At 52.2% G+C, this 22,284-nt stretch overlaps 1 protein-coding gene across 4 annotated transcripts in view; it reads right to left on the minus strand.

Annotated features, from left to right (window-relative positions):
* The window catches only part of LOC116945842 (adenylate cyclase type 2-like), a 62,668-nt gene that overhangs the window by 14,186 nt on the left and 26,198 nt on the right, over nt 1-22,284 (minus strand). For all 4 annotated transcript variants that reach the window (XM_032960447.2, XM_032960445.2, XM_032960444.2 and 1 more), the window contains exons 2-14: nt 14,415-14,612; nt 11,356-11,559; nt 10,472-10,633; nt 10,105-10,254; nt 8,679-8,824; nt 7,192-7,303; nt 6,199-6,326; nt 5,052-5,210; nt 4,455-4,587; nt 2,826-2,987; nt 2,111-2,154; nt 1,055-1,132; nt 211-280 (exon numbers count right to left, since the gene is read on the minus strand). In XM_032960447.2, the coding sequence (XP_032816338.2) occupies nt 211-280; nt 1,055-1,132; nt 2,111-2,154; nt 2,826-2,987; nt 4,455-4,587; nt 5,052-5,210; nt 6,199-6,326; nt 7,192-7,303; nt 8,679-8,824; nt 10,105-10,254; nt 10,472-10,633; nt 11,356-11,559; nt 14,415-14,597 (1,731 nt within the window). In that variant the 5' untranslated portion in view covers nt 14,598-14,612. The remainder of the gene's footprint in view (nt 1-210; nt 281-1,054; nt 1,133-2,110; nt 2,155-2,825; nt 2,988-4,454; nt 4,588-5,051; nt 5,211-6,198; nt 6,327-7,191; nt 7,304-8,678; nt 8,825-10,104; nt 10,255-10,471; nt 10,634-11,355; nt 11,560-14,414; nt 14,613-22,284) is intronic.

Below are 22,284 nucleotides of genomic sequence, written 5' to 3' on the forward strand. Positions count from 1 at the left end.
CGAGGCCCAGGACCGCTAACCACTGCACCACTTGTTCCCCACAAACACATACACACAGAAACACACACTTGCATGCATACAGCCACACACAGAGACGCACAGAAACACAGCTGCACACGTAAGACAAAGATCCCCTGAATATACCACAAATAGACTCTTTGGGCAAGTGTTGTTGGGGAGCACCGATTAAGGCGCACACACAGCACGCACCTTCTTCTCCAGTTCCGCTTCATCAAACCACAGCGAGACGCGGTTAATTTCCTCCGTTTGTGTGCAATGCCTGCACAACATCGTCAAAATCATCAACACAACATCGTCACCGCCATCTCGTCACCGCCATCTTTATCGTCATCATCACCATCACCATCAACATCGGCACCAACATCATCATCGTCAACACCATTATCATCGTCAACATCATCACAACATCGTCACCACCATTATTATCACCATCAACAGTTGTGTGACTGTGTGTGTCCCTGTAAAAGTTTTTGTTTGTACGTGTTGGTGTGTACGTGTGTTGACTCAGCCTAATATGAGTAACTGGTGCGGTGTGTGAACATCGCAACTAGGGAGATAAAGGCAGCTCGGAATGGTGTTGGTAACCAACCCCCTTGTGTGCTGTGCCAGCTTCCATAGGTCCTCACTAACAACTCTTGCCCCAACGGTCTGTTAAGCCTATACGGGGGATATTTGTCTTTGTGTATGTGTAAATATTTGTGTGGTAGAGGGGAGTGGTAGTGCAGTGGTTGGCGCACTGCGCTACAAAACCGGCAACCCGAGTTCAATTCCCACTCGTGGACAACACCAGCTATGATTTAGCTGAACTAGGCTTGAGCCTACCCTACATTGAATAGGCCTCAAATGATGTGTAGATATTGCCACGGGAGAGACAAAGTCAGCTGGGAACGGTGCTGCCAACCAACCCCCTCGTCTGCTGTGCCAGGCTTCATAGGTCATTCCTAACAGCACTTCCCCAACAGTCTGCGAAGGCTATATGGGGAATCTTTGTCTACTTGTCGCTGTGCGTGCAGTTCCTGTCGGGGGCTCGCACCACTGTGAGTTGATCGCCGCAATTTCTTGGGTCATTTTCTGCCGAACTCTGTCCTCAACCATTTTCTGTGACTTTGCCCTGCGCAGACAAGCACACACACACACACGTGCACACACACACATGTGCACACAAAACAAAGATCCCCCGTATAGCCTTAACAGACTGCTGGGGCAAGTGCTGTTAGTGAGCAGCACCTATGAAGGCCGGCACGGCACATGAGGGGGTGGGTGGCCAGCACCACGCCCGACCACCTTTGTCTCCCCAGTGGCGATGTTTACACATCGCACCAGGTGACTCATTTGTGGCCGAATCGACCTAGGGGAGTCCCAAGACCGGTTCAGATAATCGTCACTGGTGTTGGCCGTGAGCGGGAATCGAACCCGGGTTGCTGGGTTCGAAGCACAGCGCGCTACAACGACAACCGCAATTTGGTGACGTCACCACAGAGCGTGTGGCAGGCTAGGTGCACTTTGAGGCTGTCACATGGAGAGTAGAAGGCTCTCGCTGCTGGATGGAAAGTGATCGAAATCAGAAACAATAGTAAAAGGGACGGTAAGAATCCGATCAGGTTGTTATAATAATAACAACCTGACCTTAACTACAATTGTGGCCTCGATTGGTGACAATTCAAGCAATCACTGGAGGGTGAACCATTAAAAAAAACCACTTCGTACCCATTACATGCCTATCGTATATAAACACTAATTAATTGGCTGAAAACATCACGGTGGCAGCGTTGGAACTTCACCGCGTGGCAGCTGCTGCCTCCCCCGCTCGTTTGTGGTTCCTCCTCGTGCCTCACTCTGAATCGCCCCCCCCCCCCCCCCCCTCTGTAAGTTGTCCTCTCTCGCTCTCTGTCGTTCCCTCTCTCTTGCTCTCCGAGTCGCCCTCTCCGTCTCTCTACGAGAGCGATAAGCAAGCACTATGCGGCGGCGTGTTACAAGGTGAACACTATTATTACATAGAAATAATAATTATCATCAATTAAAAATAATTCATCTCTCCCAGCGGGGAGGGGGCTGTGTGGGCATGTGAGAGGAGGGGCCGTGACCACACCTGTGGAGCTTCTTGTTGCCGTTGGCTGGCGTGAGCGGAATCCCCTGGATAGACGGAGGGGGGCGGGGGGGGGGGGCACCAGGGGAGGGAGAGGGGGGGAGAGACAGGGAGGGAGGAGAGAGAACCGGGTAAGTTGTTTCAGCGACTGAACTCGGGGCTCTACGTAGGCCTACGGGTCTCTAGATTGAATACTTTAGGACTGCTTTTTTGTGTTTAGCTTGTTGTCCTTACCCCGCACCTTCCATTAGCATGGCTGGCTACGTACGGTGCGAAAGAAGTTCAACATAAATACGTACATACGAGTCCATGGGCCTTTACATAATGGACCGAATCGATCGACGTCAAAAAATGGGCTGCCCATGTACGCGCTTGTACACAAGAGTACGAGCTGCGCGGCACTATGTGTCTATGAGTCTCTCTGTAACACTAACATAGCCGCACGTGCACAAGTGGGAGGGGTGACCTCTGGCTGACCCCAGGCTGACCAATAACTGACCCCTGACTGGTCCCCGGCTGGTCCCTGGCTGACCCCTGGCCGACCCCTGACTGACCCTTGGCTGGTCCCTGGCTGACCCCTGGCTGATCCTTGGCTGGTCTCTGGGTGGTCCGTATCTGACCCCTGACCGACCCCTGACCGACCCCTAGCCAACCCATGGCCAATCCTGGCTGACCCCAGGCTGACCCCTGCCTAAACCATGGCCGACCCCTGGCTGACCTTGTCTTTGCTCTCCGAGACGATGCTCTCGCGGTGCCCGAGCAGGACGAAGGGTTTGGCTGCGCCCCACGTGCCCAGGTAGTTGGTGACGCGCACCGACGTGCGCCCACGCGAGCTCGCGTCCTCCACAAAGCTGACGCGGCGCTCGCCCACCCGCTGAGCCTGGGGGGGGTGGCGGGTGGAGTGGAGTGGGGGGGCGGGAGAGAGGACAGGGGAGGGTGAGGGAGTGGTGAGAGAGGGGGGTGCGCTGTGGTCGAGCGGCGGTGCCGATGCATCGAGGGGCGGAAAGCAAAAGTTATCTTTGGAAGGGAGGTCTCGCCCCCCCCCCCCAACCCCTCCCTTTGGATTTACAAACTCCTCCTGAGACGGCAGCAGGGATATAGACAGGAGATTGAAGTGTAGTGAGAGATGCGAGAGAAATGTAAACCAGAAATAGAGATGCAGTGAGATGAAAGGTGAGAGATACAGGCAAGGTCGGTATGAGAGAGATGAATTGGATCTCATGTTAATTGTCTTAATTCATGTGTTGATTGGTATTTTCATTTGGGTTGATGTTTGATGCACCCACAGTTTTATGAATCCTAGGGCCCCTTGAGCTGTCTTGGTGTCTGGCACTGCCACCGGCTGTGGTCACCATCATCACCGTCGTCATCAGCAGCTGTTGTAGCAGCAATAAAATTCTATACAGTAAAAGGTTAAGTTTCAGGCAATGGCTCTTCTTCACAGCACACAGAGAGAGAGATCTCCGAGTCTCTCTGTGCGTGCTGTAAAGAAGAGCCATTGCCTGAAACGTTCCCTATGAAATATGTTTTTATTTTCAAGGCCGCATGGAGTGGTTATTATTGACGAACGTGTTGACTTTCTTGTTGTTGCGCAGCAGCCGCAGCAACGGCAAACGTCCACAGAGCCGCGAACGTAAATTAGCCACACGACTAAGCGCAACCATGCGAACGGGCATCTTCCGAGTTTATTGTCGACATTTGGAGCGTGACGCAGGCTTTGGAAAGTTCACCCTTAAACGGCGCCGCCCTTTCGACCGGCGGCAGTGGCTCCGCCCCGGGGGCTTGGCGACCGAGAGCCGCGCGTTCACCGTGCCGCCAAAATGCCGGTGCCCGCTCCTCGTCAGCACATGCACAGGTGCAGCACCACACCAATAAAAATCGCATAGCGACGACCCGTCTGCTGCCACACCCGAAGGCCTCACCCTGGCTCCACTGTTCTAGAAGGTGGCGGGCTGCTTGGAAATGCCGCCTGCCAACCAGCAGCTGATGACGACGAAAAGGATTTACCCCCACCACCGCGATTCGATTCAAGAACGGATGAATCTTGGCTCGTTTACGGCCATCCGTTTGTTCTCTCCAATTCGATTGAGTCAGCGGACCACAACGACGCGTGCACATTTAAAAGTAAATCATCTTCATTGACATCCATTTGCCAATGCATTGCCGGATGAAGGCCTCCCCACACCAATTTCGTATTAGGGGTTGTCAGAGCAAACTTCTTGCTGGTGAGTGCAGGTTGGACCGGTTCAGACGCCACTAGCCACCGATGTTAGCCGCAGCGAGCGACGACGCGTGTTCGCGCCAAGCGGCCACCGTGACAAACTGCGCGGCGGTCGTGACTGCTGACCTTGGGGTCGATGATGAAGTAGGTGCTGATGCCGTGTTCGCGGAGGTACGCGTTGCGCTCCCCACCGTTGCCGGGCTCCACGGGGAACGCGTCTCCCAGGAATCCCAGCGTCGCCTCCGTGATGTGAACGCGACTGTGACGGGGTGCGGGACATTCAGGGGCGGGCCGGGGGGGGTACAAGTCACAGATGGCAGATGAGACATCGTCCGTTTTGGGAAGTTACAAACTTGGGAGTATTTTAATATATTTTCTGTTGTATTTAATTTTAAACAGATGTTTTTTTTATGCAGCCTGTTTTGTTATAGTCTGTGTTCGTTGTGCCGTTAACTGTGCCTCATCTCGCTAGCTAAATCAGCTCAAGGCTCCCGTAAAACACGTGACCTCTGTGTGTGACCACCCCTCCCACTGAACACCTCCCCCTCCCCGCCCGCTGTGAGAACAGACGGCGCTCCTCCGTGCAACCTCAAGGCCCTGATGCAGCCTCCTCCTCCCTGTCCTCATCCCTGCCGACCCCTCTGTGGACGTGGGCACAACTGCGGTGAAGGCGGTGCGGTGAAGGTGGGGCGGTGCGGGGCGGTGCTGGGCGGGGCGGGCTACCCGGGCAGTCCTCCGGCCTCCATGTAGTTGGCGAGCGTGACGTCGTGCGACCACACGTCGTACTGCCACTTGCGGAGGCCGATGACGCCGCACAGGACGTTGCCCGAGTGGACGCCCACGCGCATGTTGATGTCCACGCCCGTGTTGTCGCGCACCTGCCTGCGCACGCGCCTCCGATTAGCGCGGTTGGCTACCCTTGAACAGACATCGCAATGATTTAAGGCTGAATATCCCCTTGAGGAGGCCCAGAACCGATTTGGATGTTCGTCACCAGCGGTGACTGGCGGTAAGTGAGAATCAAACTCGGGGCCACCGGGTGGGTTGGAAGCTCGGTGCGCTAACCGCTGAACCACTACTCCAAAGAAAACAAAGACAAAGCCCCCCCTTATAGCCTAAACACATTTTTGGGGCAAGTCCTGTTAGCGAGTAGCACCTACGGAGGCCGACATGGCGCACACGAGGGGGTGGGTGGCCAATCACCACGCCCGACCGTATTTTGTTTCCTCCGTTGCCGGTGTTTTATACACACTCCACCAGGTACTCGTTTTAAGGCTGAGGCTACCAAGGGGAGGACCGGAACCGGTTCAAATATTGGCCACTGTTATTGGTCGTGAACGCGAACAGGAATCGAACTCGAAGTTTCTGGGGTTCGTGGTGCAGTGCGCCGACCACTACGCTACCGCTCCCCACGCACGCGCTGAGGGATGGGCGCCGCTCCCTCTTGGCACAAGCGCTTCCCTGGTACGTGGCAACGCCCCGACCTCGCAAGGATCGGGGTGACCCGTCCAACTCACTCCCTCTCCTCCCCCTTGTGAGGTATTGTCGTCAGGACCTCTTTCTTTCTCTCTCTATCCCAATGCTTGTCCCCTTACCACCGTCTTGCTCTCTCTCCATCGCTCTCTCTTCCCATGCCTCTCTCTCCATCGCTCTCTCTTCCCGTGCCTCTCTCTCCGTCGCTCTCTCTTCCCGTGCCTCTCTCTCCGTCGCTCTCTCTTCCCGTGCCTCTCTCTCCGTCGCTCTCTCTTCCCTTGCCTCTCTCTCCCCATTAGCCTCTATCCCTGTGCCTCTCTCTCTCTCCAGGTCTCTCTCTCTCACTTTGAAATTTCCTTCGTTTGTGAGCCTCTCCTGTTACCTCTCCCCCTCTCACCATATCGCCTGGCACATGTTGAGGCCCATGCGCACGCAGTTGTGCGCGTGCTCTCTCAGCGGCATGGGCAGCCCCGACACGCAGTAGTAGCAGTCTCCCAGGATCTTGATCCGCATGCATGCGTTCTCCTGCACACAGCCGCGCAAGCCCACGCGTCATCACACGTTACGCATCACTCGCTTGCCCCCGCTCGCCCGCTCGCTCACTCGCTCATATCTGAGTTCAGTTGCAGGTTCATTTTGCATGGTCAATACCACTGCTGGCCACCTTTGTATCCCCAGGGGCACCGCGGTTGGGAGATGTTAACTACCTCGCCTGGTATGCAGGAGGTCGTAGGTTCGATCCCGACCCTGGCGCCTGTATATTTGGAGTTTGCATGTCTCTCTCCCCGTGGTCACGTGGATTTTTCTTCGGGTCCTCCGGTTTTTCCATCCACATTTAGACTCGTGCGTTTTAGAGTGTTTGGCTGCTACTTCGTTGAGCTACCAACCATGAAAAAGAGCTCTGAAACTCAGTGAGCCTTAGCTGCTAAGAAAACAGTAGGTGCTGATGTTTTGTACACCGCACCAGCTACTCACACTTTATGCTAAGTCGACCACTCACCCACACAGTGCCACAAAGACAAAGATCCCCCGTCTAGCTTTAACAGAATGTTGGACCAAGTGCTGTTAGCGAGCGCCTATGAAGGCCTGACACGGCACACGAGGGGGTGGATGGCCAGCACCACACCTGGCCGTCTTTGCCCTCCCACTAACGATGTTTACACACTGCGTCAGGTACTAATTTGAGGCTGAGTCGACCTAGGGAAGGACCAGGAACAGTTTAGATAATCGTAACTGGTGTTGGCCGTGAGCGAGAATCAAACTCGGGTCGCCGGGTTCGTAGCGCAGCGCACACACGCATGCCCACACACGCATGCCCACACACGCATGCCCACACACGCATGCCCACACACGCATGCCCACGCATGCCCACAGACACGCGCGTGCGCACCTTGGCGATCAGGTCGAAGCGGCCGAAGAGCTCGTTGAGGACGCCCACGAGCTCCGCCGCTGTGCACACGCTCGCCAGCTGCGTGAAGCCCACGATGTCTGCGTACAGGATGCTGGGGGGGGGCAACGCGCAGTGGTTATGGGTGGCAGCGTGGACACATACGGGGGCCACGAGCGGGCGGAAGGGCGAGATCGCGGGCCTGGCCGTGGCCGGCAGCAGTGTCCCAGGCATCGAACTGGCCACGGCGAGGGCCGGGGACGAATTAACCCGCCCACTGCGGATGTAACGAGCGAGCGAATGGACGAGCGAATGAATGAATGCGTTAATTAACTAATTAATGATTTATAACTAAATTAACGATCAAGGGCGTGGATATTTGCGGGACCATTGACAGCGGCTTTGGCATTAGGAGAAGCATTAGTCGAATGGGCATGGTCGGGTTCATGAGCCGCAGGAGTACAGACACAGGCGTGGTCGTGGGCAGGGACCACTAACAAGGACATGCCCTCCGCAAGTAACTGATGTCCGCCATAGTAATGTGGAATTTCCAATTGTTAATGTACTCAAATTATAAATGTTGTGGGTTTACTCCCCAACACACCGGTGTGCTAAAGTCATAATTAATTGGCATGTTTTGTTTACGTGAATGTACTCATTGGCCGTGTCGGGTGGTGGTGGGTTAAACGACATCTTTACATTTATGCGATCTAACCCAAAATAAACTTTATTATGGGTAATTTTCAGCTTTGTAATTGGAAATTACCACCACCCCATGCTAATTAAACCCACTCTGACTTGTATTTGCATGCACGTCATTACAAGAGATCTCATATATGTATATATAACAACACAACTCGACACATACATCAATAACATTACCTCATTATTATTAGGTCTGTCCTCCTGTGACGCCGCATTTTCATAACTCGAAATGGATATAACGGAATGGATGTATGAGGGAACACAGTTTTGATAAAGCAGACACGAATTGGATACAACGCGATTGAGTGTGAACAGAACTACGTCGCGCGAGCAGTAATAAGCGGTCGTACGGCTGTCTCTGCGTAGCATCGCACAAGGCGTTGGGATGCTGCTGGATGCTTCTAGACGCTACCCACGTGCCTGAGGCTTTGTTCAGCCTGCGTGCCCATCTCGCGTGTTAGCACGGACTGTGCTTTACCCTATATGATTTATTATGACGCGATATTTCCATAACGCGGTGTTCTTTAGGAACACAACTACCACGTCATGGTAGAACAGACTGTATAGTTGTAATTTAAAGGTCACACACACAGCGGTGTTATTTACAAATGTGTTGAGGGTTCGTTGTTATTGTTAGCCATCCTCGTGCACCACTGCCAACGCAGCATCTCCAAATAATTCCGCGCGCATTTCGTCGTCTGCCCTGACCCTTGGTGATGAAAATTCCACATTACTATGGCGGACGCCAGTTCCATTGTTATGGGAACAACGGCTGCCGGGCGCACCTCACGTCCTTGTGCCGCTTCACGTAGAGGTTGTGGAAGTTGGACTTCTCGCGCCATGGGGTCTGGGGCCCGCGGAACTTGAGCAAGATGTCTCCCTTCATCTCCGACGCCACATGGGTGGGGATCACTGACAGCAGCAGGCAGTCCTGGGGGGGGGGGGGGGGGGCGCCGGGAGTGGTGGATGGATGGGCGTGTGTGTTAATCTCTCGATCTAAACCAGCTCAAGCCTCCCGTAAAAAACACCTGACTTCTGTGCGGACACCCCCACTCTGAATGCCTCCTCCCTCTCACCAACCACTGCCCGCTGTGAGAACAGACGCCGCTCCTCCATGCAGCTCACTTCTAACTCGCTCCCTTCCTTCCCTCTTCTTCCTCTCTTCCCTCCTCTCTCATCACCACCACCACCCTCTCATCCCAGACATCTTGGTTTGGTCATTCCTCCTCCCCCTTCCTGTATCACCGCTCTTCTCTCTCCCTGCTGCTCATCTTGAGCCGTGCCCCTCCTCTTTGTCTTACTTGGGGACTTCCGACCCAGCATCCCTTCCTTTCCCCCTTCCTTTTTTCTTTATCCACGCATTGCATCCTTGACTCTCCTGCTCTTTCCCACGATGAGCCACGGGTAAAGAGATTCATAATTATAATAAAATCAAGTTACAATGCTGACAGTATTCACTCACTCTCGAGGAATGAACGACTCAGAGGCGTGAGGAGAAATCACAGACAAGTGGGAAGGCAGCAACAAGGCGGTGAGCCGGTGCGAGCAACAATTTCCCAAGCTTTGCGGGCCTCAATATATTTAGATGTTTTCGGGCCAATTCATGGGTGTTCACATGTGGGAGGAAACTGGAGCACCCGGGGAAAACACAAGCATGTGAGGGTGAAACACTCCATCCCATACAGATGGAACAGGTGTAGTCTACATTTTTTGAGATACCACATTCTGGCAAGACCAGGGTATGACTTCTCATCGACACCCACGAGAAGGGAGTCACACAACATTTGTGCAGCGATCCACCAACCCTTGCTGCTGCCTCCACAGTTTTGGGTTACAAACAGCCAAGTTCAGCGTAGCCGCCACCACCACCGCTGCCGCCTGGCTGCGCCACGCGAGACCCAATCCGTACCGGGTCCGGCTCTGGCCCAGGCCGGTCAGTGGCGCAAACCACATCATTTTCAAAAAGCACCCAAGTTCACCAATCGCCTGTAACTGCTTTGTCCACATCTGAGCACGTAATTGCGTACCAAGGAAATTAAACAGCATATTCACTGACCGACGGACCGGCCGATTGACCGCCCGACCAATTGATTGACTGGCCAACCATTCAATTGACTGAACGACTCATTGACTGACCGATATATTGACCGATTAACCGACTGATCGACCAACTGACAAATTAACCGATTGACCGAGCGACCGTGCCCACACCTGTCTGCGCTTCTCAGCCTCAAGCTGTGCCTTGCTGTACACGTAGTTGTAGGTCTCGCTGTAGGTGTGCCGCAGCGCCAGCTCCACCATCCACTTGTGGTAGGCGCCGACCAGGTTCCCGCACACAAAGATCACCGCGTTCGCCACCAGCTAAAGGTCACGGGGGTCATGGGGGTCACAAGGAAAGATGGTGGGGGTGGGGGAGATTGCAGTGTGTGGAGGTGTGAGCTTCGTGCGTGACGGCTGTGGTGAGGAGTCTGTAGAGTTCTCAGCGGTGTTGTGGTGGTGGTGGTGGTGGTGAGCGGCGTGCGTGGTGGTGATGGTGATGATGGTGAGGAGTGTGCGGGGGCTGGGGGCACCCGCTCACCTGTCGGGCCAGGATCCCGCGGTCCGCGGTTCGCAACCCCACGTAGATCGCCGTCGTGATGATGTGGGAGAGACACGTCACCGATCCAGCGATCACCGCCTCCCTGAGCCTCAGTGGCAGCATCGTGTAGCTCACGAAGATGATGTAGAGGAAGATCCATACCTTGGAGGGTGGGAAGGGAGATCGAACATGACACGTGTGTGTGTGTGTGTGGTCCGTTTGTGTTGTGTCTGTCACTGCACACTCCTCTTTCTTTGTCCGTCTCGTGGGGAGCGGTAGTGCCACGGTTAGCACGCTGAGCTACGAACCCGGCGACCTAAGTTCAATTGCCATTCACAGCCCACACCAGTGACGATTATCTGAACCGGTCCATGGCCTCTCCTAGGTCCACTCAGTCTCAAATGAGTACCTGGTGCGGTGTGTATACTTCAGCACTGGGGAGACAAAGGCGGCCGGGCGTGGTGTTGGCCACCCACCCCCTTGTGTTCCTTGCCAGCCTTCATAGGTGCTCACTATCAGCCCTTGTCCGAACAGTCAGTTTTCAGGCTCTACAGGAGATCTTTGTCTGTGTGTGTCTATCTGACTGTCTGCGTCCGTCTATGCATGTCTTTTTCTCGACCAATTTGGGGGAGAGGGGAGAGACAGTGGAGTGCGTTTAGGAAAATAGAGTGAGACGAGAGGGAAGAGGTATGAGAGTGAGTGGAGGGGAGTAGAGTGAGACGAGAGGGGAGAGGTAGGAGAGTGCGTGGAGGGGAGGAGATTGAGATGAGAGGGGAGAGGTAGGAGGGTGTGTGGATGTCAACACAGTGAGATAAGAGGGGTGGGGGTGGAGTAGAGGAGACCCCAGGGACGATCGCAAATCCAGCAAGTCCACTCCACCTCACCTGGTCCCAGGCCGAGACCACCACTCCGCTGCTGAACATGAAGAGGAAGGCCCCGGCCATCATGAGGGCCCACACGACGATGGAGGGGAGCGGGGCGGAGCGGCGCAGCGAGTCCCCGAAGCACGCGACCAGCGGCAACAGCAGCATGAAGATGGCCAGTCCCGCGCTCACTGTGGCCAGGAACATCACCTGCTTGGCCGGGGTCTGCGGCCCATGGGGAAGAGGCGGGAGTAGTGCGGAGGGCGGGTGGGAACCAGAGTGAGCAGGACAGGGAGGGATGCATACGGGACACGGCGTTGAGATAATACCGCGGCAAATGAGGAGCCTGGGTGGCTCGGAGTGTCAGAGATGCAGAGGCGGCAACTGCTGAGAACCTGGGTTCGAATCCAGGTCCTCGGCCGCCCATGACGAAACCGTATTCTCAAGTGAAGCGAGTTGATGGTCTCAGCCTGGTCACCGGTGATGCCCATAGAGACCCACAGACTCGCAAAGGGAACCACAGACTCGCATAGAGACCCACAGGCACACACTGAGACCCACAGACTCACACAAACTGAGATGTGATTAATCCGCATTCTGAAATGTAATGAGTTGATAGTCCCAGCCCGGATCACCAATTTTTGCACGAAAAAACATCAAATAAATGTTGGTTCTGCGCTTAATCTGGATAAACTCCAGCACGGAGGATAATAATGGCTGTGTGACTGTCGTGCAATAAACATTACTCTCAGGGGCAACCCGGGGGTGGGGGGGGGGGGAATGCCACCGCCTTTACTATGGCACTTGAAGAAGGGATCTCAGAGGAAGCTCTGTGGGGTCCGCCTCTGTGGGCTGTTCTCTCACACCATGTGTTGCACAGCGGTCGAAAGGGTTCTGAGTGGATTCTCTGTCCTGTGACGGTACGCAGATCGCACAATTTGAATAAAGATTGTGGAAAAAGACAAATACTGTAACAACAATATAGTAATGATAACGAGCTCCGTGAGCAATCAGAACGAGCTCCGTGAGCAATCATAACGACCTCCGCTAGCGCATGAGATGGCCCTCCTTAAATTTCCATTCGAATTACGAATGGAAATTAAGAAACATTTCTAACCCGTGTACAAAGCATTGAGTGTCCTGTTCAACGCTGCGTTCTCTGCGCTTCAAAACAACAGCGGCGATACCTTCACGAGATACCGGCATGCAATTGCCAGGCTGCGACTCCCGCGCCGCTCCCTCTCCCCGGGAGCTTTTTCCCAACTCCCTGATCGATCGTGTTTCATTCCAGAGGCAACGATCCTCTCATTGTTACCGCTCGGACCCTCATTCCGGTTTAAATTTCCCCGCTTCAGGACTCTTTTCCCACGTCACCGCTCACCTCCCACCCAGGTCTCAAATTCGCCCACTGGTCCCGAACAACGTCAATCCGACGCATCCGTCAATAACTCCATGACCATAACATGACACATATAAGTAATGTATACACACGGAGAACCAGACTCAAAGGCCCATAGAATCACAATGAGAAACCCATAGACTCCCTGTTTTAAATCTTTCCTCTTTACATCGGTGGATCTTCTCTGTAAAGCTGATGTTGATGCAGAGCAACACAGACTCACACAGAGACATGCGACATGCAGAGAACCAAAGACTCAGACTAAGACCCATAGTCTCACAGAGACCCACAGACTCAATCAAAAACAAATCAACTCGCACAGACACCCATAGACTCGCACCACAATGACCGACAGAACTCACACAGAAAACCATGGACTCAAATACCCACAGAATCACATTAGAATCCCATCGACTCTCTGCCCATCTTTGAGTCGAGGTTCAAGACCTTCCTCTTCGCATCTGTTGATCTTCATCTCTGTAGTACGGTTGATGTTGCTATAGAACAACGGCTGTAATTTTACATAGAGGTGGTTCGAAGAGGTGAGATGATTGCAGTTAGAAGTAGTGGAGCGTTCCATCGCCGTGATGACGATGCCTCCTCATCCTCCTCCGTGCTTGTGACTGGGGCATTGAGTCTATGTCATACGTCGCATGGTTCTCTTCTAGGTGACCACAGTCACACGCAGAACAAATCATGGAACACAACACGAGTGAAGGCCGACTGTAGCGAAGGGCGCGGGCATGGTGATGAGATGTTAACTACCTCGCCTGGTTTACAGGAGGTCGTGGGTTCGATCTTGAGCCTGACGCCTGCTGTATATTTGAATACGTTAAATGATGATGTCACCCTGCTACTCTATTTAAGACCGGGAGCAAGTGAGGGCTTTACCATTCTGGCGAATTGCCCGATAAAGCTGAATGTAATTACCAGCGAAACGTCGTACTCAAATTTTAAATGATGTTGATTCACTCTTCAACACACCGGTGGGCTAAAGTAGTGAACTATTTGTCCTTTGTAAACGTGACACATTTTTTACTGTTTGGCTGTGTCGGGTGGTGGAGGGTTACGACACATTTAAATAACGCGATCTAACCCAAAAACCTTTATCATGAATATTATGTATATTTGAAGTTTGCGCGTCTCTCTCTCCCCGTGGTCGAGTGGATTTTTCTCCGGGTCCTCCCGTTTTTCCCTCCACATTTATCATCAACGTGCATTTAGAGTGTTTGGCCGCTATACATTTCCACCTGATAAGCCACTTTGTTGAGCTATCATTGGTGATGGCCAGGTCGCTTCTGAAAAGTAAAGGGAATACACCTCGGTGTGCTTTACCGGGCAAGATAAAAAAAAAATGTTTCGTTTTATTTGTACATATATTTTTAAAGCGATTTGTTTACCTTTCCTATAGTTTGAACTCTGATCGCGTTTTGTACTGTTTGTCATTGGAACGTTCTGACTCGCGCCTGCTGGACATCCGGATTCCTACAGTATTCCGATGAATGTCCACGTGACGATAAGCCAACTTCGTTGCGCCATCATTCGCGACGGTCAGCTTCGCGTTCGAAAACGACCCACATAGCTCAGCAGCGGGCATCACCTGGTAAAAATAAAAAAATTAGTTTAGAGTAACGGAGGGGGGAAGGAAGGGTGGAAGGAGGTGGAGGGAGATGCTCTCCACCTTCTCGGTGGCGAAGGTGAGCACGAGCAGGGCGAGGCACGTGGCGGCGAGGATGAGCAGCAGCGAGAGGAGCAGCGGCTGCTGCTGGCTGCCGCGGTACGAGCGGTAGAGGTCGCCATGCTCGGCTATGAGCGCCGCCGCCGCACCGCCCCCCCGCACGCTGTACTTGCGGCGCAGAACCATGGGGGTTGGGGGGCACTGTGGGTAGTGGAGGGGAGAGGGGGGAGGAGGAGCAGAAGGAATCATCTTCACATGTTTGTGCAATGCAGTAAAAGCTTGGATTGCGAGCATAATTCGTTCCGGAAACGTGTTTGTCATCCAAAGCGCTCGTATATCAGTTGTGATCACGTGACGCTCGGCAGACGAAGCGTCTACACGTGCACTGCTCGTATTGCAAGACCTCGCTCGTTTATCAAAGTCATATTTACTTAAAAATTTTGCTCGTCTTGCAAAACACTCGCGGACCAAGTTACTCGCAATCCAAGGTTTTACTCTGTATTCTTTATCGCGACTCCGCCGACAATTGAATTTGACATACAGTAATACCCCGATTTACGTCTTCCCCCCTTTTAACGTCGTTTTGCAAAAAACGTCGTCGCTCTATTACGAATAGCGCGACGTGACTCGCGTCGCCTGTAGCCACGCTTACTTCGCCGACAGCGTCGCCCGTCCTTTCTCGTATACGTCACCTCTCAGCCCTCGCCTCCGTCGTTTCGACATTCGTCTTGGTCGCACTCTTCAGGAACGCATCCCCGACGTTAACCGGGGTATTGCTGTATTTCCTCGTCTGTTTACATAGCTTTAAAAATAGTCACTCTCCATCCGTTTACTGTTTCTGTAACTTAATTTTGTAATTGTGCTGTGATCGGACCGAATCTCATCTGCCCGAGCCAACTTGTGCGCCGGGGAATGTACGGTTAAACATTGAAATCTGTTTCTATTTTTCATGCACCATAATTGTTTTGTTCTGATTTCTACTTCCTTCTTTGCTGATAATTTTTTTTAATCTGTATTGCTTTGGTCAAGTTGGTTCAGCAGGTCACTCTATCCTGGTCTCTTGAGTTTTTGTTAACTTGTCATCATCAAGGTCATTATCAAGGTCATCATCATCATAACCTTTGCAGCAGCAACAAAAACAGTCTCTTGAACATGATCTTCAACATCACGACCATCATCACCATCAGCAGCAGCAGCTGCAGTAGCAGCATCGCCATCATCGACATTATGCAATTCGTAACGTGTGCGATATTTAACGGACATAAATGACCGCGTGACTCTCAGGCGCAGAGCCACAAATTAATTGTCGCTCGAAAGCCAGACTAAAGAAGTGTGAGGCCTTTAAGAAAGAGGTGGGCCTCATCATCACCATCAGCATCCCTTCTGACCCCACCTCGTACGACCACAGCATACTTAGCAGCAGCGTCCCAATAAGTAGCGTCACCATCATCACCACCACCACTACCACCGGTATTTGCAGTCATCATCATCACCACCACACTCACCCGTGATGATGATGGATGTTAAAAATGGCACGGACAGAATAAGATGTGTGTATATATTATTGTACTTAGTTTTCCAGAACAACCACAATTGTATAAATTAACAAATGAGAATAATTACAGAAAGGCAAAGTTAGATTTCTTGGACATGAAACGAGAAGACAAGACACTGAATATGACTGTGGTTTTGACCTGGGACATTGTAGGTAGCACAAGAAGCCTGGGAAGGCAGCGAATTAAGTTACAGAAGCAATCTTCATTTGAAGCTTTCGTGACTGCAGGAATCCATACTCTTTGGTTCTTTCGGTAAAGTTAGAAAAATAAATTAAATCACGACGTTTCGATCGCAACACAAGCAACCGTCATCAGGTGGGACAACCACAGCAAGAACAAACTGCTGAAGTAGAAGCAAATTGAACTTTTGGATGAAACTGGGAGCAGCATCTCATGCAGAGTTGTTGCGTAACTATCACGGACAGGGCTACATGAAAGGAAGGAGGCCATTAATGCTGACGTCTCTGGGAAAGGCCACAGTGAGATGTGGCCTTTAGAGAACCTAAAATATAAATATGGCGACGTTACAGGCAATGGCCCTACTTCAGAGCACAAACATGCGTGCGCTCATAACGACGGGAACCCCCACACCCAATGGCGGAGCTAGGATTTTCAGGTAGGGGGGGGGGGCAACCCCTCCAGCAATGAAAAACGATAGAGGAGTTGTTAGTAATAAGGACTTGTTAGTAATAAGGACTTGTCCCTTGCTTGTTACTCGACGCGTGTGCGGCGATGGCGCAGCCTACGATCGAGGGTCGAATTCGAACCGCGCTCGCTGAAGGTGAATGCCTTCAGGGAAGTCGTGTACTGTATACGCAACTGCGCACAATTCTGTGAGTCACTTATAACTGCTTTTCCGTTACTTATTGCCAATTATGGACTCAGACTATTGTCCTATCATCTCATAGAGTCCCTGACACGTAATAATATGCTACACAGTGACAGTGGCAGTGGGGGGTCGCAAAATGCCGATTACTAATAAACCCCAATGATCCGATCGAAATGAGGGATTTCAATCGGGTCATTGGGGGGGGGGCACGTGCTACCCCCCCCCCCCACGCAGTGGAGACGTCACACCCCACGTGGCGTCTCCACTGCGCGCCCCACGGGACGCTATTGTCCACCTCCCGCCCCCACTACAATTCACTACGATTTCAAACGTGAAATTGTAGCTGTTGCTCGCTCTGCATGTACATCATCTACATCATGTACATCATCATCTACATCATCTACATCATCCGTGCGACAAAACAAGGATTGGCCTCCTCCCTCCACCTCCCTCCCTGCCCTCGTAAATGCGTTCACTTGCCGTGCAGGCGGCGCTCCCTTTGATGTTTACTGCTGCGCGAACCTTCACCGCTCCTCACTCCCTGCGCCAGATTATTATTAATTTGAGAAGGGGCCAGTGGCCACGGCCCACCTAAAGGCAAAGATCCCCCGTTATAGCCTTTAACAGACTGTTGCGGCAAGTGCGGTTAGCGAGCGGCACTTATGGAAGGCTAAGCGCGGTACACGAGGGGGGGTGGGTGGCCAGCACTGTGCCTGGCCACCTTTGTCTCTCTCCAGAGGCGATGTTGACACACCGGACCAGGTATACTCATCTGAAGCGGCGTCTACCTCGGGGAGGCCCGGGACCGGTTCAGATATTCGTTTGTGGTTTCGGGGCCCCGAGCGCGACTCGAACGCTGGTCGCCAGGTTCGTGGTGCCACCGCCCCGCCGCCGAAGTCAAAGACACAACGCGTGCGTCGGCGGGCCTGTCTCTCTGCCCCCGCTCGTGTCTCTCTGCCCCCGCTCGTGTCTCTCTGCCCCCGCTCGTGTCTCTCTGCCCCCGCTCGTGTCCCACTCGCCAGTAACGTCGGGCCGACCCACAGCAGAATTTATTGAGCACGCGCTGGCTCCTGCTGACGAGACCCAGACGGTGGAAAGCAGACCAGGAGTTACCTTTGCTTGAGCAAAATGCTGCTGCTGGACTCTTTTGGTCTGGCGTGTGTTTTTTTGGAGAGCATGCCGTTATCCTGCTTTTGCTATTGTGCGCTCTGAAGACGGGGCGCTGCCCAAAACGTCGCCAGTGAGATCGATTGCAAGTCCTCGTGCTTGTTGTGTTTAGTTTGTTGTCCTTTCCCCCGCACCCCCGATTAGCACGGTTGGCTACGTACGGCGTGAAAGAAGTTCAACACAACATACATGATCATTGCAGCATGCCAGCTGTCATTCGTCCAATAGCACTGCTCATTTATAGCAGACAGATCGGCTTGATTGTACCTCAAATTAATCTCTTTGCGATGGAGAAGGGAGATTTCCCGACGCGTCTTCTACATTGACCGTCTTTCTCGCTTTCAAGGCCACAGCGTCCATGACGAACCGCATGTCGAGTTTCTTTTTTTGGAACGCCAATAAAAGCTGATAGAAAGCAAATGCATTCGCATTTATTACGTGGGCACCGAACGCTGGGTCTGTATTTGCTTTTACTTTCACCTCCTGGTGTCGATAAGGGGCCGCCCATAAATGACGTCACGCGATTTTGGAAGATTTTTGACGACCCCCCCCCTCCCCATCGTCACACGGCGTCACAAAAAGTCAGACCCCCCCCCCCACAAATATGACGTCACAAAGCTCTGCCCCCCCCCCAAAAATGAAACATGCTTCAAATCGCTTTAAACTATTGTCATTGTAGTGCGTATTTAATGTGGCGCTGCACTCTGATGTTGTAGGAGAAAACATGTATTAAAAAGTCTATTTAATTAAGTAGAACGTGTTGTCTATATTTATTTAAAGTTTGCGCATTTTTACGTGGCGTCACATTTCTCAACCCCCCCCCCCTCGTCACACATCGTCACAAATGTCTGACCCCCCCCCCCCCCCTCCTAGGTGCGTGACGTCATTTATGGACGGCCCCTAACCAAACGGATAAGGATCAATGTAAATGAACCCCCCGCCCCTCCCCCCCTGCCCCCCTGACCCCTCCCCCCCTGCCCCCCCTGCCCCCCCGACCCCTCCCCCCCTGCCCCCCCGCCCCTCCCCCCCTGCCCCCCCGACCCCTCCCCCCCTGCCCCCCCCGACCCCTCCCCACCAAAACGTTGCTGCGGCGCCGGCACCGTCCCAACAAAAAGTCCAACGCCATCACTGGACACTGATTGTCAGTCGTGTGTTAGTGTGTACGTGTTAGTGTGTATGTGTTAGTGTGTATGTGTTAGTGTGTATGTGTCCGTGTGTTAGTGTGTATGTGTCCGTGTGTTAGTGTGTATGTGCTAGTGTGTTAGTGTGTATGTGTCCGTGTGTTAGTGTGTATGTGCTAGTGTGTTAGTGTGTATGTGTCCGTGTGTTAGTGTGTACGAGTTCGTTCGTTAGTGTGTACGTGTCCGTGTGTTAGTGTGTATGTGTTAGTGCGTTAGTGTGTACGTGTTCGTGTTTGTGTGTATGAGTTAGTGTGTATGTGTTAGTTTGTTAGTGTGTATGTGTTAGTGTGTTAGTGTGTATGTGTCCGTGTGTTAGTGTGTATGTGTTAGTGCGTTAGTGTGTACGTGTTCGTGTGTTGGTGTGTATGAGTTAGTGTGTACGTGTCCGTGCGTTAGTGTGTACGAGTTCGTGCGTTAGTGTGTATGCGTTAGTGTGTATGTGTCCGTGTGTTAGTGTGTATGTGTCCGTGTGTTAGTGTGTACGAGTTCGTGCGTTAGTGTGTATGAGTTAGTGTGTTAGTGTGTACGTGTTCGTGTGTGGTGAATTCGTGCGTTAGTATGTATGAGTTAGTGTGTGGTGAATTCGTGCGTTAGTGTGTATGTGTTCGTGTGTTAGTGTGTATGCGTTCGTGTGTATGCGTTCGTGTGTGGTGAATTCGTGCGTTAGTGTGTATGTGTTAGTGTGTGGTGAATTCGTGCGTTAGTGTGTATGCGTTCGTGTGTGGTGAATTCGTGCGTTAGTGTGTGGTGAATTCGTGCGTTAGTGTGTATGTGTTCGTGTGTGGTGAATTCGTGCGTTAGTGTGTATGCGTTCGTGTGTGGTGAATTCGTGCGTTAGTGTGTATGCGTTCGTGTGTGGTGAATTCGTGCGTTAGTGTGTATGCGTTCGTGTGTGGTGAATTCGTGCGTTAGTGTGTGGTGAATTCGTGCGTTAGTGTGTATTCGTGTGTTGGTGTGTATGCATTCGCGTGTTTGTGTGGTGAATTCGTGTGTTAGTGTATGTGTTTTCCTGTTAGTGTGGTATGTATTTGTGTGTATGTATTTGTGTTAGTGTGTATGTATTCGCGTGACAGTGTATATGTGTGTGTTCGTGTGGTATGTGTGTTAGTGTGATATATATTCTCGCTCCGTTTTGACAACAGAGGTCTCAACCCGAATCAGTCGGGCGGCATTATGTTTTCATAGGCTGCATAATGCTGCGTGGAAACTACCTGGTCTGTCGCTCCGCACGAAGTTTCGGGTTTTGTCGCCCACAGTCATGCCCTCCCTTCTCGATGCTTGTGAAATGTAGACCCCTCTAATGGAACATCTGCACCAGTTAGAAACATTCAGGCTGGCCAGTCTACGATCCATCCTGCGTTTAATCAGGCTTGATTGTTTGAGGAGCTCATCAATCCTTGAAAAATATGGACACAGTCCCATTAGTGAGCTCCTCCGGCAGGCAAGGCTGCGTTGGCTGGGTCATGTAGCCCGCATGCCCAGCCACTGCATGCCCAAACACCTTCTGTTTGGCCATATAGAGGGGGCTAAACGACCATGACATGGGCTGGAGAAGAGATTAACTGATGCGGTACACAGGAGGACGTGGAGCTGAGTGGACTTTCCGAAGACTGGTATCAGCAGTGTCAAGATCGGCCTCTGGAGGAGGCTCGTGAAGGACGCTACTGGGTAGTTGGAGGCCATCGCCCTCCAACAACAACAGACGGCAGAGGAGCGACGCTCACAACGAGTGGGTTGTTGGGTGGACAAAATGCAGGTTGGCACGGTAGGGGGTATCTACCAGTCATCTCAGTCAGCCAATCCATGGCACCTGAGTCTGTCCCGTGACCTGTCAGCCAGCCTCCGACACTTCCCGTGGCATCAAAGTGCACCTGGCCTGGCACAGGCGCCGTGGTGATGTCAGCATCACTTAGTGGCGAATAGCGGGTATTGGTATGTATTCGTGTGTTAATGTGTATGTATTCGTGTACTGTATTAGTAATTGCGTGTTAGTGTGTATATTTTTGTTTGTCTTTGTATTCGTGTTGAAGTGTATGTCTCAGATTTGGGTAGCAGCAGTGTAGCGGTTAGTGTACTGCGCTACGAACTCAGCAACCCGATTCCCACTCAAGGCCAACACCAGTGACAATAATCTGAACCGGTACTGGACCTCCCCTAGGCCGACTCAACCTTTGATGAGTACCTGGTGCAGTGTGTAGTAAACATCGCCACTCGGGAAACAAAGGCGGCCGGGCGTGGTGCTCACCCCCCACCCCCTCTCATCATAAAAGTCCTCCTCACGAACAGCACTTGCCCCAACAGTCTGTTAAAGGCTATACGGGGGATCTATGTCATTGTACGTATGTGTTTGTGTGTGTGTGTGAGTGTTGGGAGCGATAAGCCGGTTTCATTTCAGCCTCACGAACCGAGATCTGTTATCGCGGCACCAGCTTCCCGCAGATGCGGCGAGCTCACGCGGCACACGAACACGCAGCCAAACCATGATCGGCATCAAGCAGCACCATCACCACCATCACCATCACCAACAGCAGTAGCACCATGAGCATCATCAGCGGCAGAATCAACAGCAGCAGCAGCATCATGAGCAAAATCAGCAGCAGCAGTATCACCACCATCATCATCATCAGGAGCAATATCAGCATCTTAAGAATGATAATTATCAGCAGCAGCAGAATCAGCACCATCTTCACCGTCATCATCATCATTAGCAGCAGCAGAGTCAGCACCATAAGCAGCAGCACCATCAGCAGAGGCATCAATATCAGCAGCATTTCCTACATCATCACCATCATACTCATCATCATCATAGATCATATTAACCCGTCATCTTCACACTTGCAACGGAGCAGTAATGTGCAGTAGCACTCGAGTATGGGGTAGGGTTCGGGATGCAAGTTGATTTTGTGTGACCAGGTGAGACCTCAAGAGACCAGGGAATGTCGGTTGCTAGAGTGGCCTGGCTCACTGAAATGACAAAAGCAACACAAATAAAAAGCAAATAAAAGCGAATAGAAATCGGGGCAAAAGCAACTGGGTTGTCGCATGAGAAATCGTAAATATTTCACGAACATTAATCAATGTTTAGTAATAAGTTCCCCTGAAGCCTGAGTCAGCTTGTGCAGGTTGCGTTTAGATTGGTT

Source organism: Petromyzon marinus, chromosome 25, assembly GCF_048934315.1.
Source record: "Petromyzon marinus isolate PM22_M1 ecotype Great Lakes invasive population chromosome 25, UKy_Petmar_22M1.pri1.0, whole genome shotgun sequence".
NCBI lineage: Eukaryota > Metazoa > Chordata > Hyperoartia > Petromyzontiformes > Petromyzontidae > Petromyzon > Petromyzon marinus.